This window comes from Brachionichthys hirsutus, chromosome 15 (assembly GCF_040956055.1).
Source record: "Brachionichthys hirsutus isolate HB-005 chromosome 15, CSIRO-AGI_Bhir_v1, whole genome shotgun sequence".
Lineage (NCBI taxonomy): Eukaryota > Metazoa > Chordata > Actinopteri > Lophiiformes > Brachionichthyidae > Brachionichthys > Brachionichthys hirsutus.
In genome coordinates, this window is record NC_090911.1 from 43377 (window position 1) to 60533 (window position 17157).

Here is a 17157-nt window from a genome sequence, read left to right on the forward strand (position 1 = left end):
GACTTCTACCGGGCCACGATAGAGAGCATCCTGTGTCTCAGTGCGACCGTGTGGGACGGCAGCTGCACGGCGCAGGACAGGAAGGACCTATCCCGGGTGGTGAGGACAGCTCAGGGGATTGTGGGTCACCGTCTGCCTGATCTGGACTCTGTTTACACCTCCAGAGTCCAGAGGAGGGCCAGACGCATCGCCACAGACCCCACCCACCCGGGCCACAGACTGTTTGTCCCGCCCACAGACCCCACCCACCCGGGCCACAGACTGTTTGTCCCGCCCCCATCAGGGAGGCGGTTCAGGACAATAAGAAGCAGCACAGCGAGGCTCAGGAACAGCTTCTTCCCCCGAGCTGTGAAAGCAGTCGTTCCCTTGTAGTGATCTGGTGATTTTGTTTTTTGTTTTATGTTCCTATGTGTGCCTTAAGCCGTGGGCCTTCACACGATTAGCATAATGACAATATAAACTCTTGAATCTTTTTCCACCCTGTCCTTTGCATCGTCCTCCCCAACACCAGCCACTCTCATGTCCTCCCTCACTACGTCCATGTCTCTTCTCCTGGGTCGTCCTCTAGTCCTGTCCTTTGCATCGTCCTCCCCAACACCAGCCACTCTCATGTCCTCCCTCACTACGTCCATGTCTCTTCTCCTGGGTCGTCCTCTAGCCCTGTCCTTTGCATCGTCCTCCCCAACACCAGCCACTCTCATGTCCTCCCTCACTACGTCCATGTGTCTTCTCCTGGGTCGTCCTCTAGCCCTGTCCTTTGCATCGTCCTCCCCAACACCAGCCACTCTCATGTCCTCCCTCACTACGTCCATGTCTCTTCTCCTGGGTCGTCCTCTAGTCCTGTCCTTTGCATCGTCCTCCCCAACACCAGCCACTCTCATGTCCTCCCTCACTACGTCCATGTCTCTTCTCCTGGGTCGTCCTCTAGCCCTGTCCTTTGCATCGTCCTCCCCAACACCAGCCACTCTCATGTCCTCCCTCACTACGTCCATGTGTCTTCTCCTGGGTCGTCCTCTAGCCCTGTCCTTTGCATCGTCCTCCCCAACACCAGCCACTCTCATGTCCTCCCTCACTACGTCCATGTCTCTTCTCCTGGGTCGTCCTCTAGTCCTGTCCTTTGCATCGTCCTCCCCAACACCAGCCACTCTCATGTCCTCCCTCACTACGTCCATGTGTCTTCTCCTGGGTCGTCCTCTAGTCCTGTCCTTTGCATCGTCCTCCCCAACACCAGCCACTCTCATGTCCTCCCTCACTACGTCCATGTCTCTTCTCCTGGGTCGTCCTCTAGCCCTGTCCTTTGCATCGTCCTCCCCAACACCAGCCACTCTCATGTCCTCCCTCACTACGTCCATGTCTCTTCTCCTGGGTCGTCCTCTAGCCCTGTCCTTTGCATCGTCCTCCCCAACACCAGCCACTCTCATGTCCTCCCTCACTACGTCCATGTGTCTTCTCCTGGGTCGTCCTCTAGCCCTGTCCTTTGCATCGTCCTCCCCAACACCAGCCACTCTCATGTCCTCCCTCACTACGTCCATGTCTCTTCTCCTGGGTCGTCCTCTAGTCCTGTCCTTTGCATCGTCCTCCCCAACACCAGCCACTCTCATGTCCTCCCTCACTACGTCCATGTCTCTTCTCCTGGGTCGTCCTCTAGCCCTGTCCTTTGCATCGTCCTCCCCAACACCAGCCACTCTCATGTCCTCCCTCACTACGTCCATGTGTCTTCTCCTGGGTCGTCCTCTAGTCCTGTCCTTTGCATCGTCCTCCCCAACACCAGCCACTCTCATGTCCTCCCTCACTACGTCCATGTGTCTTCTCCTGGGTCGTCCTCTAGTCCTGTCCTTTGCATCGTCCTCCCCAACACCAGCCACTCTCATGTCCTCCCTCACTACGTCCATGTGTCTTCTCCTGGGTCGTCCTCTAGCCCTGTCCTTTGCATCGTCCTCCCCAACACCAGCCACTCTCATGTCCTCCCTCACTACGTCCATGTCTCTTCTCCTGGGTCGTCCTCTAGTCCTGTCCTTTGCATCGTCCTCCCCAACACCAGCCACTCTCATGTCCTCCCTCACTACGTCCATGTGTCTTCTCCTGGGTCGTCCTCTAGCCCTGTCCTTTGCATCGTCCTCCCCAACACCAGCCACTCTCATGTCCTCCCTCACTACGTCCATGTCTCTTCTCCTGGGTCGTCCTCTAGCCCTGTCCTTTGCATCGTCCTCCCCAACACCAGCCACTCTTATGTCCTCCCTCACTACGTCCATGTGTCTTCTCCTGGGTCGTCCTCTAGTCCTGTCCTTTGCATCGTCCTCCCCAACACCAGCCACTCATGTCCTCCCTCACTACGTCCATGTGTCTTCTCCTGGGTCGTCCTCAAGCCCTGTCCTTTGCATCGTCCTCCCCAACACCAGCCACTCTCATGTCCTCCCTCACTACGTCCATGTGTCTTCTCCTGGGTCGTCCTCTAGTCCTGTCCTTTGCATCGTCCTCCCCAACACCAGCCACTCTCATGTCCTCCCTCACTACGTCCATGTCTCTTCTCCTGGGTCGTCCTCTAGTCCTGTCCTTTGCATCGTCCTCCCCAACACCAGCCACTCTCATGTCCTCCCTCACTACGTCCATGTGTCTTCTCCTGGGTCGTCCTCTAGCCCTGTCCTTTGCATCGTCCTCCCCAACACCAGCCACTCTCATGTCCTCCCTCACTACGTCCATGTCTCTTCTCCTGGGTCGTCCTCTAGTCCTGTCCTTTGCATCGTCCTCCCCAACACCAGCCACTCTCATGTCCTCCCTCACTACGTCCATGTGTCTTCTCCTGGGTTGTCCTCTAGCCCTGTCCTTTGCATCGTCCTCCCCAACACCAGCCACTCTCATGTCCTCCCTCACTACGTCCATGTGTCTTCTCCTGGGTCGTCCTCTAGCCCTGTCCTTTGCATCGTCCTCCCCAACACCAGCCACTCTCATGTCCTCCCTCACTACGTCCATGTGTCTTCTCCTGGGTCGTCCTCTAGCCCTGTCCTTTGCATCGTCCTCCCCAACACCAGCCACTCTCATGTCCTCCCTCACTTCGTCCATGTGTCTTCTCCTGGGTCGTCCTCTAGTCCTGTCCTTTGCATCGTCCTCCCCAACACCAGCCACTCTCATGTCCTCCCTCACTACCTCCATGTGTCTTCTCCTGGGTCATCCTCTAGCCCTGTCCTTTGCATCGTCCTCCCCAACACCAGCCACTCTCATGTCCTCCCTCACTGCGTCCATGTGTCTTCTCCTGGGTCGTCCTCTAGTCCTGTCCTTTGCATCGTCCTCCCCAACACCAGCCACTCTCATGTCCTCCCTCACTACGTCCATGTCTCTTCTCCTGGGTCGTCCTCTAGCCCTGTCCTTTGCATCGTCCTCCCCAACACCAGCCACTCTCATGTCCTCCCTCACTACGTCCATGTCTCTTCTCCTGGGTCGTCCTCTAGTCCTGTCCTTTGCATCGTCCTCCCCAACACCAGCCACTCTCATGTCCTCCCTCACTACGTCCATGTCTCTTCTCCTGGGTCGTCCTCTAGTCCTGTTCCCTGGCAGTTCCATCCTCAGCATCCTTCTACCGATATAATCCCTGTCTCTCCTCTGGACATGTCCAAACCATCAAAGTCTGGTCTCTCTGACCTTGTCTCCAAAACGTCTAACCTTCACTGTCCCTCTTATTGTCTCATTTCTAATCCTGTCCAACCTGGTCCCTCCCAAGGAGAACCTCAGCATCTTCATCTCCTCCACTTCTAGCTCCGCCTCCTGTCTTTTCCTCAGAGGCACTGTCTCTAAGCCGTCCATCATGGCTGTCCTCACCACTGTCTAAGCCGTCCATCATGGCTGTCCTCAAAACTGTCTCTAAGCCGTCCATCATGGCTGTCCTCACCACTGTCTCTAAGCCGTCCATCATGGCTGTCCTCACCACTGTCTCTAAGCCGTCCATCATGGCTGTCCTCACCACTGTCTCTGAGCCGTCCATCATGTCTGTCCTCACCACTGTCTCTGAGCCATCCATCATGGCTGTCCTCACCACTGTCTCTGAGCCGTCCATCATGGCTGTCCTCACCACTGTCTCTAAGCCGTCCATCATGGCTGTCCTCACCACTGTCTCTGAGCCGTCCATCATGGCTGTCCTCACCACTGTCTCTAAGCCGTCCACCAAAATACTCTGTTTGGATAAATATAAAAGAAGTGAGACTGTTTCTCAGTCCGTTTTTTTTTTTAGCTTTCTACTATAACAGTGACACAAAGGCTGCACAACACAAACTATACCACAAGCTCAGCCAAAGACTGGACAGGACTTCTGTCCAGTCTATTCCAGCACACGTAGATCTTGTTTTTTAGTAATTTAAGTATAATTGTTGAGGTATTTGAATAGAAAACTAGAAAGACAATCAGAGACTGCAGACCCCGCCTCCAAAAGACTATTGGATCTTGTGAGACAGTAAACAGGGCTTCCGGATCAGAGGGGCCAAACCTGCTCTACCTTGCTGCTCCGGAACGTACTACAAGACTCCTTCTGGACTCTTTTTCCCATCATGCCGTTCGTGTCCCTCCCTCTTAAAGTGGCAGTTTACAGCAGAGGCACAATTCCAGATGTAAAAATAATTCTAGAATCTGGATCCAGATCCGGATCAACGCCATTCTCGGGGAGGACCGAGCCACGGACAGAACCTTGCTTGTGTAAATATTTCAAGTCGATTGGGTTACTAGTTTTTGAGTTATGCGCTCGGACAGACAGACGGACAGACAAACAAACAAACGGACCCAATTGCATTACCCTCGCCTCCTCTTCGGCGAGGGTAATCACCACTTTGGTCTATCTGCACTACACCGTTGCCTCACAATCAGAAGAACCTCGGTTTAAATCCACCTGAGAACGGAGCGCTTCAGATTTATTAAATTGCTTTTGGAAGATGTCGGAGATTTTTGGAGATTCTCAGTCATGCTAGAATTATACATATAGTCATCTGGAATTATAGGAAAATCTTGACGATTTTTTTTGACTCTTCAGGCTTCTTCATTTCTGAACAGCTGGGGCGGAGTTCCAGGTATTTGACCTAGTGGAACAAGATCTAGGTTGTCGCACTATCAGAATCTGATTCTGAAAGTGAAAGTTGTTGACAGTCAGTCATGTACAGGAGGCATCACCTTTGGGAGGGGCCAGACCCGTAGGTCAGGAGGGATCACTGCATTAAACTGTCTGAACAGGCTCCACACTGAAATCCTGGATCAGTATCAGTCTAAAAATGGGACATGCACCTCATTTAAGGTGCATGTTAAGAATTTTAACTTCTGCTACTTAGTTACCATTTCTCAATTGCTAATTGATGTTTTTACTTGGCCATATTTTGGAATTCGGGTCACCCAGACAGGGGGGCGGAGCTTTCATTTATCAAGCTCCTTTATTGTGGAATCAGCTCCCTGATTGGTTCGTGAGACAGACACCATCTCTATGTTCAAGAGTAGATTAAAGACTTTCCTTTTTAACAAAGCTTATAACTAATCAATGCAGTAATCAGTATAATCAATATGCTGTCATTAGGCAGCACTGGTGGCTTAACATCATGACACACTGAGCTCCTCCCCCTTTATCTGGTTATTCATGTTATAAATATATGTCAGTAATCTCTCTCTCTACCTGTAGTCTTGTTCTCTCTCTCCCTCTGTGTGTCCCTCTCTCTCTTTCAGGTCCTTCTGTCCGTGGTGCTGCAGAACCTGGACCTGTGTCCCTCAACACCGATGTCCATCGCTACCATTAGCATTTATAGCTTTATATCGCTAGCATTAGCATTTATAGCTTTATATCGTTAGCATTAGCATTTGTTTTTGTCTGCTCCTGCTCTGTCTTGCTTTCGCTTCCCATCCATCTCCTTGTTTTTGACCTGCCACTCTCTCTCTCTCTCTCTCTCTCTCTCTCTCTCTCTCTCACTCTCTCTCTCTCTCTCTCTTTCTCTCTCTCTCAACCCAGCCGGCCAGACAGATGGCCGTCCACCATGAGCCTAGGTTCTGTCCAAGGTTTCTGCCCGTTAAAGGGAAGTTTTTCCTTGCCTCCGTTGCTCTTGTGGGTCAAGTTGGGTTCTGTGTTTCCCTGCTAATCCTGTAAAGTGCCTTGAGACGACTTTATGTTATGATCTGGAGCTACATAAATAAAACTGAATTTAACTGAATTGAACCACATGCCCAGTTTCCTGTGAATCTCTTTTGAAATCAGCCTTTCCCAGATGGTGTAAAGTTTTAGTTAGTAACTAAAAGCTGGAATACAATTAATGTTGATCTAAATGTATAAATTATTTGCTGAAAATAATGAAACACTAAGGAATTGCCCTCCCCATGTGCCAATAAATTTCAACTCGCACCACGCAGACAGACGTGCACACACACACACACACAGCTGATACAAGGTGGTCAATTTACACACATGTATACTTATACATGTCATTTAATGTGGCAGGTCATTTAAGTGCACATTAACATGCATATTAAAGACAGGTGCACGTATACTGTACTGTACATTATAGACGCCTTGTGCTTGCAGTAGCGCGCGATGACCAGCAGAGGGATATCGCACAGTTTAGTGGTGTAACTTCATCTTGCAAAAATTATTGTTACACCAGGTGTGCCCCTGGCCATCCGTCACAACCCCCCCCCCCCCCCCCCCCGCATCCGTCTCCTCCACCTCTGCTGCAGGAGACCCGCTGGCGGTGGATCGGACCACGTCGGCCGGACCTCGGGCCGACATGAACGGCTCTCAGCTCAACGGGCTGCCGGACGACGCGGAGCAGCTCCGACCGTACCTGAGCGCTTTGCGGAGCAGAGCCCTGCAGAGCGGGGAGCTGTCCGAGAGCGAGGGCTTCTCCCACGGCTTTCTGCTCAGGTTTCTGCGAGCCAGAGACTTCGACCTGGATCTGTCGCTGAAGGTAGGCAACACCGCGTCCATTGGATCAAACCGCCTCAGAGCGAAACGTGAGCTCGGCTTGGTGATGACCCACAAGAGATCCTGGATCCTGGATCACTTTGAAATGTTCAGTAATGCTGCAGTCAGTGGAGCTTTAAAATGTGTTCCTCAATATCTCGGTTGATTATTGACCAATGCTTATGGAATTTGACACCATCATGTAGGGTGAGGGTCTCTATCGCGCCACCGAATTTCATCTGGATCAGATGCAGAATGGAGTCAGTCAAAATGTTTAATTTTAACATTGAAAGCTCCAATTACGGGTTAAAAAAATCTGTGAAAAATTCACGTAAACTCTGATTTACTGTAACTTTTCATGTTACATAAAGATATCAAGAACAATTAGGAACCTTTTGATGCTGATCCAGATCACCATGTGGACGGAGTAGATCCAGTTAGGAGGGGAACGCGCTGCTTGCGGAGGTCTGCGCTCTGAGTGCTTTTCTAGTTACCTTATTATTATTGTAGCTGCCATCCAAGGTATCTCTAATATATATGTAATTCATTTGATTATAAACAAGGGAGCAACCAAAATTTAAATTCTGCATGTTCGTGTACCCCCAGGGGATAAGATTATTGGCGCACTCCATGAGCCACACATGGCGCACAACTGTCAATGTCTGCAAAGGGACAAGTCATAAGAACTGGGCCAAGAAATTGGAATGTAATCTTTTAAGAAGTCGTTACACCTCATCTTTATTCCCTTGGAGTCTATGTGGCCAATGAGTTCTGACTGTTACTCCCTTAGAGATCAATCAAGGATCGACTTCGTTCTTGGGTGTTAGAAAACAGCCATTGTTTGGGCATCATTTGAAACTATTGGGACAAGCTCAAGACCCGTTGTTCAAATAAATGGCTGTTAAAAACCAAAGAACAAAGTTGATCCTTGATTGAACTCTGAGGGAGTAACAATTATAATAAAGCTTCACTGTTGGAATAAAAATAAGAGTTATTATTTTTATTCCAGTCATTGCCCATAAGAATTCCAATTTGTACCTTTAATTTGTTAAATAAATTACTCTCTCAATTTATATGGCAACACAAGAGACCTAGAATTAGGCTTAAAATTCTTCATTTAGCCAAGAATAAAGGAGTTTTAGCTTTGCCAAATTTGAAACATTACTATTGGGCAGCTCAACTAACAGCAGTTGTGACCTGGATTACTGGAGACGAGGAAGTAAAATGGATTCAAATAGAACAAGGCGAAGTAAAAGAAACACAATTATCGGTCCTACCCTTTGTAGACTTAAAGCATTTCAATAAAATGAAGATTGGAAATGAATGGATAAAACATACTATGAAGGTTTGGAGAGAGGTAAAGAAAATGCTTAAAGATGCTGGATCAATCTCACGAGCTATGCCCATATTAGGTAACATCGACTTTACACCGTCAATGAGTGATCTGGGTTTTCAGAAATGGGAAGTAAAGGCCTTAACATTTTTAATCAACTGTTTGAAGAAATGCATTTAAAGTCCTTTGCACAACTACAGGAACAATTCGACCTCCCCTCAAATGATTTATATAGATATTTACAAATTAGGCATTACATCACAAACCATGAGGAAAAAGAAAGAATTGTCAAAATTCCAAATTCTATAGAAAAATATTTTATCACAATAATAGAAACAGGTCTTCCTATACATGAACACATTTCTTACCTCTATAAAAAGCTATCCTCAGACATCTTCCAAAGCACTTTAAACATCAAAGAAAGATGGGAACTAGAATGCAACACAATAATTGTAGATGAGCAGTGGGAGCAGATCTGTAATCAGTGTCATAAAGGAATCAATAACCAACAATGGAAAGAGTTTGAATGGAAACTAAAAACGCGCTATTTTCACACTCCCTTAGTTGTATCAATTTTTTTTAAAGATCACTCTAAAGCTCTGTGTTGGACACAATGTGGCAAAATAGGAGACCACACTCATATTCTATGGGACTGTCCAGTTCTAACAAGATACTGGGAAAATGTTAAAAAAGAGACGGAGATAATTGTAAAAAAGCAAGCCCCTTCAAATATGTTGCTTTATTTATTAGGAGTTATTTTAGGGGATCATTTTAATTGTGATCAAAGATATATTTTGCCATGAAATCAGTCACTGCCAACTGGAAGAAGGTGAATCCACCAACAATCATAGAATGGAGAAACAGACTAAAGCAAGTTTACATAATGAAAAAATGACGGCATCACTGCAAATGAAAATGGACCAGTTTAATCAGAGATGGGTTATAGTTAAAGAATACCTCAATCTGTAAATGTCATTTTAATTATAAGTTTTGGATTTGTTTTCTGTTTTTGTCTTTCTTTATTATGTGTCTTCTATTGTATTTATTTATTTTTTATTGGTAATACACTTTATTTTCTTATGTATATATATTGTTTATACAATGTATATTGTTTTTGTTTATTATTTTTGTTTATTATTTGCTTATTAATGTCTTGTCTCAGATGATGTTTTGTTAAAAAATAAAAAGTTCCAAAAAAAAACAAAAACAAAGCTTCACTGTTAGGTGAAAGCTAGGCTGCAGCTAATTTATACTATGGACATATATTAACTACATTTACTCAAGTGATATCCTGAAGTACTAATCCTGAATAGTACCAAATGCATGGTTAATGTACTAGTAGTACTATGTATTATGGCCAAATATTATTATTTATTTTTTATAAATCACAGACATATCCACAATGAAGAAAATAATGAAGGCTGAATTCCTTTTAGCTGCGTCAGGGACAGGGTCCCGCCGCTTCCGGGGACACTTAAATCAAAGTGATCCATGGAAGTAAATGTATTAGTTACACCTTTTCGAGTTAAACACTGTTATCACTAGATTTTTGACGGTTGTCTCCTGGTACATATTCAGTTAGAGTTACTGTATATCAAAGACTGCTGGACATATTGAACTAATGAGTTTTTTTTACTGGAGGGTGTATGCTTTTTTCCCCTCAGTAGTTCTTCACTGGTTGTCCAGTCAGTAAAATCCTGTATTTTTAAAACCTAAGCTACCATATAAATTAGGTTTAGAAAGTCAATCTGTGTTTGTGAATCACATGAAAACTGATGCACACACTCAGTGGTTGAATGTATGAATGTATGAATGTATGAATGAATGACATGCATTACCCATTTGTTGCTGCTGTTCCACTTCACATTCGCACTGATGAGCGTCTTGGTGGTGTTATTACTTCTGTTATTACCTCTGCAGCCATCACTGAGGTGGAACAACACAGAACGTCAATGTAAAATGAAAGTGCACCAGGCTTGCTATAAAAGCGCTGTGCAAATAGAAAGAAGAACTGTTTGATCATGTCAGCTCCAAGAAGCCTCTTCCTGGGTATACTGTTGTTTCAACCAGAGAAACCTCTGAATTCCCTGACGTCCTTGAATGTGTCCTGTCCAGCTGTTGCTGAACTACCAGCGGTGGCGGAGGGAGAGCCCTGACATTAGTACGAGCATGTGTCCCTCCTCGGTGCTCGGCCTCCTTAACAATTCCTACCATGCCATCCTCCCCCGGCGGGACCACGCCGGCAGCAGGGTGCTCATCTACAGGATCGGTCAGTAAACATGCAAAGTGATTATTAAAACATGTGCAACCATCTGAAAATGTTTACGTTTTCTGACAACAATAATGCTGCAGGGGGGGGGGGGGTAATTAGCTGAGTTAACCCTTGTCACTTCATGCACTTGAACACTGAATTATAGTTTATGAACATTCAGTATTGTGTCTGACTGCAGGACAATGGATCCCTAAAGACTGGTCAGCCATCCAAGTGTTCAAAGTCAGTCTGATGACGTCAGAGATCATATCTAGAGAGGTGGAGACGCAGCGATGGGGTCTAAAGGTCATATTTGACCTGCAGGGGTGGACTTTAGGCCACGCACTACAGATCAACCCTTCCCTCGCAAGAAAGATGTCCTCTGTGCTGTCGGTAGGCCTGACGTCACGTTACTGGAATGTGTTGGATGTCAGAAATACAGCTTCTGCTACGTGCCTTAAAGCTTCTCCTTAAATTGCTGTGATGCCATTCTGCTTCAGTTGTTATATGTTCATAGCTATCCAGAAGACGCCACGTTTAAGCAGCAAATATTGAGAACTTCTTAGTTAACCACATACGAATACTGAACTTTCGACTTTTGGCTCAACGTTCTCCACTTCACCCTGTCCTTTGCATCGTCCTCCCCAACACCAGCCACTCTCATGTCCTCCCTCACTACGTCCATGTACCTTCTCCTGGGTCGTCCTCTAGTCCTGTCCTTTGCATCGTCCTCCCCAACGCCAGCCACTCTCATGTCCTCCCTCACTACGTCCATGTCTCTTCTCCTGGGTCGTCTTCTAGCCCTGTCCTTCGTATCGTCCTCCCCAACACCAGCCACTGTCACACCTTGAGGCAGGCCGGTGTCATTCCCCCACTAACCCTCCCTGTCTTCCCTTCTCCTGTGCTCCTGCAATCAGCTCATTCCCATCACCTGTGCTCCCATCATCACCTGCATCACATCAGCAATCAGCCCGGACACTACATATACTCACACACACCACACCCCTTCCAGATTGTCAGTGATGCATCCTACATTCCAGCAACTCAGACTACCAACCCTGCCTGATTCCTGGACTCTGCCTCTTCGCCTGCCCCTTGGGCTCTGTCTGCTTGTCTGTTTGGATTTCCTGGTTTGTGACCCCTGCCTGTTTTTAGACCTTCCCTTTGCCTGCCCCTTCGGATCTGTTGTGCGTTTGGGTTCGTGACAGAACAATCTGGCCAAACATGAACCCAGCCGACAGTGACCTGTTTCTGCATCATGAGCAGCAGCTGGCGCAGCTGGCTGACGAGCTGCAGTCCTGGGGAGCCCGTCAGGGTCGTGCTGTGGCCGCTGTCCAAGAACAGTTTCAGAGGTTTATGGTAAGCCGGCCCAGCCGCATGGAACAACCCCACCCGGAATGCCACCAGTGGTCCAGTGCTCGTTAATTTTTGAGCAGCAGCCCTTCGCCTTCCCTTCTGAGCGGTCCCGGGTGGCCTACATTGTCTCCCTCCTCACTGGGAGAGCGCGGGACTGGGGTTCAGCAGTGTGGGAAAAGGATTCGCCCATCGGCTCCTCTGTTTCCCGTTTTTCTGAGGAGATGAGAAATATTTTCGATCAGGTTCCCTGGAAGAGAAGCCGCACGTAGACTGATGAGTATTGCGCAAGCAGGGCGTCCCTCGGTTCCGGCAGCTGACAGCGCCACCCCTGGTCCACCGGAGCGGTTGAGTCGGACACTCCTGTCTATTGAAGAGAGAGCACGTCGGCATCAATGAAACAGCTGCCTGTATTGTGGCCAGTCGGGGCATTTCATCCGCTCATGTCCAGAGAACGGCAAGGCTTACCAGTCCAGGCAGAGGGCGCTGGTAAGCCACACCATGACCCAGGATAAGCCTGCACGACCCGTTCTTCAGTGCGCTGAGGGTGATTATCAGGTGGACACCCTCATAGACTCGGGTGCAGACGGCAACTTCCTGGACATCTCTGTAGCCAGGCATCTGGGTATCAACCACGAGCTGCTGTCTGAGCCCATCGACGCCATGGCACTTGGCGGAAGTCTTCTCCATCGGGTCACTCAGCGGACAAGGAAGAGCAGACCTCAAGCATGCAGACAGGCATCAGGAGCTCCACTGCCGGATAGGGTTGTGGCGTTGGAGCCAAGGGTACCCAAGGATAAGGGGTTGTTGAGGTGCGTGTATGTGGAGTGAGAGGGTTTCAACGTGGATACCTCACCATGACCATATCGGGCTTTGTGGTCAGCCCCGAGGGGATCCGGATGGATCCGGATAAGGTCTCAGAGCCGTTACGGAATGGCCGGCTTCCTCTTCCCGGAAGGAACGCCAGAGATTCCTGGGGTTCGCCAACTTCTATCGTTGGTTTATCCGAAACTACAGCTCATTGGCTGCCCCCGTCACCACGCTCACCTCACTGAAGAGCCATTTTCATTGGACCCCCGCAGCTGAACGGGCCTTCTGTAAGTTGAAGGATTGTTTCACCTCTGCACCTATCCTAATCGGTCCTGACCCCTCTCTGCAGTTTATAGTTGAGGTGGATGCTTCAGACTATGGGGTAGGGGCCGTCCTATCTCAGCGCCCCCCTCAAGGATGACAATGTCCACCCTTGTGCGTTCTTCTCCCGCAAGCTCCTAACTGCGGAGAGGAATTACGACATCGGGAACCGGGAGCTGCTGGTGGTGAAATTGGCGAAATTGGAGTGGCGGCATTGGCTGGAGGGGACCGACATGCCTTTTCTTGTCTGGACGGACCATAAGAACCTGGAATACATTCAGTCTGCCAAGTGACTGATCTCCCGTCAAGCCAGATGGGCATTGTTCTTCACACGCTTTAATTTCTGTCTGTCATATCGCCCAAGGTCCAAAAATGTTAAGCCTCGTCGCCCTGTCCAGACGAGACCTCCCGGATCATCAATCCCTCCAGCCTGACCTCATCATCCCACCTACCTGCATTGCGGGCCTGGTGACCTGGGAAATCGAAGAGCAGGTGAAACGAGCACAGAGAGGACCCACCCCCCGGCCCTGTTGACCGCGTTTACGTCCCTGTGGGTCTCCGCTCACTGGTGCTACAGTGGGACTATTCCTCCCGCCTGGCATGCCACCCTGGCATTAAACACACTTTGGCTCTGGTCCAGCAGCGTTTTTGGTGGTCTTTCATGAAAGCGGACACAAGAGACTTTGTGTCTGCCTGTCCGGTCTGCACCCAGAATAAGAGCTCTAACCAACCACCTTCTGGTCTCCTGCCACCGCTGCCCATTCTGCACCGTCCCTGGTCCCACATTGCCTTGGACTTTGTCTCTGGCCTGCCTGCTCCTGATGGTAACACGGTCATCCTAACTGTCATAGACCGTTTCTCAAAGACTACTCACCTCATTCCATTACCCAAGCTTCCGTCAGCCAAAGCAACAGAAGAGGCCCTACTACAACACGTCTTCCGCCTCCACGGACTCCCTGTTGATGTGGTGTCGGACCGGGGTCCCCAGTTCATGTCTCGTTTTTGGGCTGAATTCTGCAACCTTCTGGGAGCAAAGGTTAGTCGGTCATCTGGTTTCCACCCTCAGACCAATGGACAGGCAGAACGGATGAATCAGGAGCTGGAGACCGCACTGCGCTGCCTCGCATCCCACAATCCTTCCTCCTGGCCAAACAACTCCTGTGGCTGGAGTACGCCCACAACTCGCTGCCCGGGTCGGCCATGGGACTCTCTCCCTTCGAGTGCTCTCTAGGAATAGCTCACCGCTATTCCCCGACCAGGAAAAGGATGCCAGTGTCCCCTCGGTCCAAGCTTACATCAGTCGTTGCCGTCGAACCTGGAAGAGAGCAAGATCCAACCTGCTGCGCGCCTCTGACCGGTATCAACGGGCGGCCAATCGCCATCGCACGCCGGCTCCGTGTTATGCCCCGGGACAGCGGGTCTGGCTCTCCACCAAGGACCTTCCCCTCCGTGTGGATTCCAAAAAGCTTGCGCCCAGGTTCGTCGGTCCGTTCCCCATTTCCAAGATCATCAGTCCCACTGCCGTTCGCCTCCGCCTGCCTCTCTCCATGAGGATTCACCCGACCTTCCACGTCTCCAGGATCAAACCAGTCATTTCCAGCCCGCTTCAGCCAGCCTGCAGCGTCAGATTGCATGTTTGTCAGTTCCAGAGCAATTTGCTGTTTTGATGGCGGTGACAAGGGCGTCATTAGTCTTTGATCCAAGTCTTTAAATGTCTCCTCTTCACACATAGAAGCTCTTTATCATAATAAGAATTCTTTATTCCCCACGGTTTCATACAATTTGATAATAAAAATACATCTTAAACGTTTTGTTGACTGCCTTTTTTTCTGACTTTCGACGCTGTTTCACAACAATACCTTTTTGTCCTTAATTATTGGTGTTGTGCAACGATTGATATTTTTTGCGGACCTAATCTGTTCAAGTTGTCACATTGTTTGATTATATTTGTTTTTTTGTCTTTGTTTTCAGGACTCTTTCCCCCTGAAGGTCAGAGGAATCCATCTGGTCAATGAGCCAATGTTTTTTAGGCCAGTCTTCGCTATGATCCGTCCCTTCCTATCAGATAAGATCAAACAGAGGGTGAGCAGCCCGTTAGCCTCACACACTGATCGCACAACACTGCAAAGACACCATCTCTGTTATTAATGATGCTGCTGGAGCCTGAATTTCCCTAAGGGATTAATAAAGTCCTCTCTATCTCTATTACCGCCACCAAGAAGATTATGTTCTTGACGCCATGTGTCTATTTGTTTGATTTTTAGCAGGATTACGGAAAAATCGCTGGATGGATCTTGATGAAAATAAATCTGAAGATGGTTCTTTGTCTAACTTAAATATTGTAAAATGTTGAGAGTGATCTGGATTCCTCTCTGGATATATATATATATATATATATATATATATATATATACGGATTTTCTCATTTACTTAAAAAATATTCAGTTCACTCACCAAAAACCACAGTCATAAAGGGGCCCAATATGCACTACACAAAATATATTTTGAATCAGATAAAGAATGAGTTCAGGAAAAACATTTCAAATTTAACATTGAAAGCCCCATTTACGAATTCAAAAATCAGTTAAATCAACTCTGATTCACTTTTACTTTTCATGGTTGGTGTATAAAGATACCAAGAACAATCTCTAACCTTTTGATGATGATCCAGATCACCGTCCGCATCCAGGAATATATGACCGGCTTATTTATTTTTATTTGTTTGTGCCTTGGTGGAGGTTTACGCTCTCTGAGGGCTTTTAGTTCAAAATTGTTTTACCTTAAAAAAATTAGAGTAGAAAATTCCTTCAAACAACCTTTTGCAATCATACTCTCTTCCCTACTCTGTAGGTTCATATGCATGGTGATGATTTCCAGGAATCCTTAAGCGACTTTTTCTCGCCACCTGTATTGCCTCCAGAATACGGAGGGGAGGGACCTGGGATAGAAGAGGTGTGTCTTGATTGGACCACTCAGCTGCTTCAGGCAGAGAATCTACTGCAACAGATTGCTGCCCACCCAACAGGTGACACCGCGGAGAGCACCTTGCTCTCAGAGGAAGTTCAAAATGAATAATGTCAGAGGGAGACGTTTGGAAAGTTGATTTTTTGCTGTGGATCAAAACAACAATGCAATTTCTGAACTGATCGCGTCACAAAGTTCTGTGCAAGAAAGCGAACTCTTCTCCCTTAAGTCACTGGACTATGTGACACATGTATCTACTAACTCGCCAATGTCACAGGTAATCTAGAACAAGCTACTAGGCTGTTCAAGTTTAAAAATACAATAAAATCAAAATAGCCAACTTTATTAATACTTTTTTTTTTACGGATATATTTTGTAAATTATGTTCATACTTCTGCTAAGGCCCAATATTCCTACTCATGTCTTACAAAACATAAACAAGATCTGGATCCACAATACAAAATTCTGAAAATCCTGGTTCACTGGAAGTCAAATCAGCCTTAGCTCGGCTCGGTGTTTCCGCCTGTTGGTATACAGCAGATAAACGCAGCTACGTGTGTGTGTGTGTGTGTGTCCGGCCGTCCGTCCGTCCGTCCTGAACATGCCTTGCAGGACAGTCACTGGATGTAACTGTGGATTGAACATTTTTTTCAGGGATCTTTCAAGTATCAGGGATGACTTAGCTCAGTCCTTGAAAAACAAATGAGCTGCTCACTGTGACTGTGAAAAGATGCCATCATTGTATCAACCACAGTAACTGTTGACTGTTTCATGTCCCTGAGATGAGTAAATATGTGCTGAACACAATGCCTATTTCTTACTATTTGCTGTCAAACCTGAGACAGAGTCAGATGTTAACAGATTTTGTTCTTGGCAGAATGGATATCTTTGATGTTTAGGTTATTCTGACAGCTATAAAACTATAGTGGCTTTATTTGTTACAGAGAAGAAGTAATGTCACACCACATTTTAAAGGTTTTACTTAATTCACCCATAGGGTATGATTAAAAAAAAAAGATACATTTATTACAAATTAATGAAATTGTAGCAGCCCCTGGCATCAATAAGGGAGTAACCAATCGGTGTTTCACTGAGCACCGTTTCTTACAATATAATATTTACAGTTCTACAGTGGCACGGTTTCCTCACAGAAACTCTTTAGTTAACTACTACTCATATATGGTGCATGATAAGATATATCGCCCACCAGCT

The 17157-nt window shown here is 47.5% G+C and overlaps 1 protein-coding gene across 1 annotated transcript; it reads left to right on the forward strand.

Moving 5' to 3' along the window:
• The first annotated feature begins 6737 nt into the window (after positions 1–6737).
• On the forward strand, positions 6738–16056 carry ttpa (tocopherol (alpha) transfer protein). Its single transcript, XM_068748780.1, has 5 exons — positions 6738–6917; positions 10362–10515; positions 10697–10890; positions 14953–15063; positions 15832–16056. Exons 1-5 carry the CDS (start codon positions 6738–6740, stop codon positions 16054–16056), a joined length of 864 nt encoding a protein of 287 aa, XP_068604881.1.
• The last annotated feature ends 1101 nt before the right edge of the window (positions 16057–17157 follow it).

Bases quoted from the DNA above. Each gene is read 5' to 3' on its own strand.
- ttpa (XM_068748780.1), top strand. From the start codon at position 6,738: ATGAACGGCTCTCAGCTCAACGGGCTGCCGGACGACGCGGAGCAGCTC. The intron at 10,516-10,696 runs GTCAGTAAACAT...GTCTGACTGCAG, and splicing joins GGTGCTCATCTACAGGATCG to GACAATGGATCCCTAAAGAC. The intron at 15,064-15,831 runs GTGAGCAGCCCG...CCTACTCTGTAG, and splicing joins CAGATAAGATCAAACAGAGG to GTTCATATGCATGGTGATGA.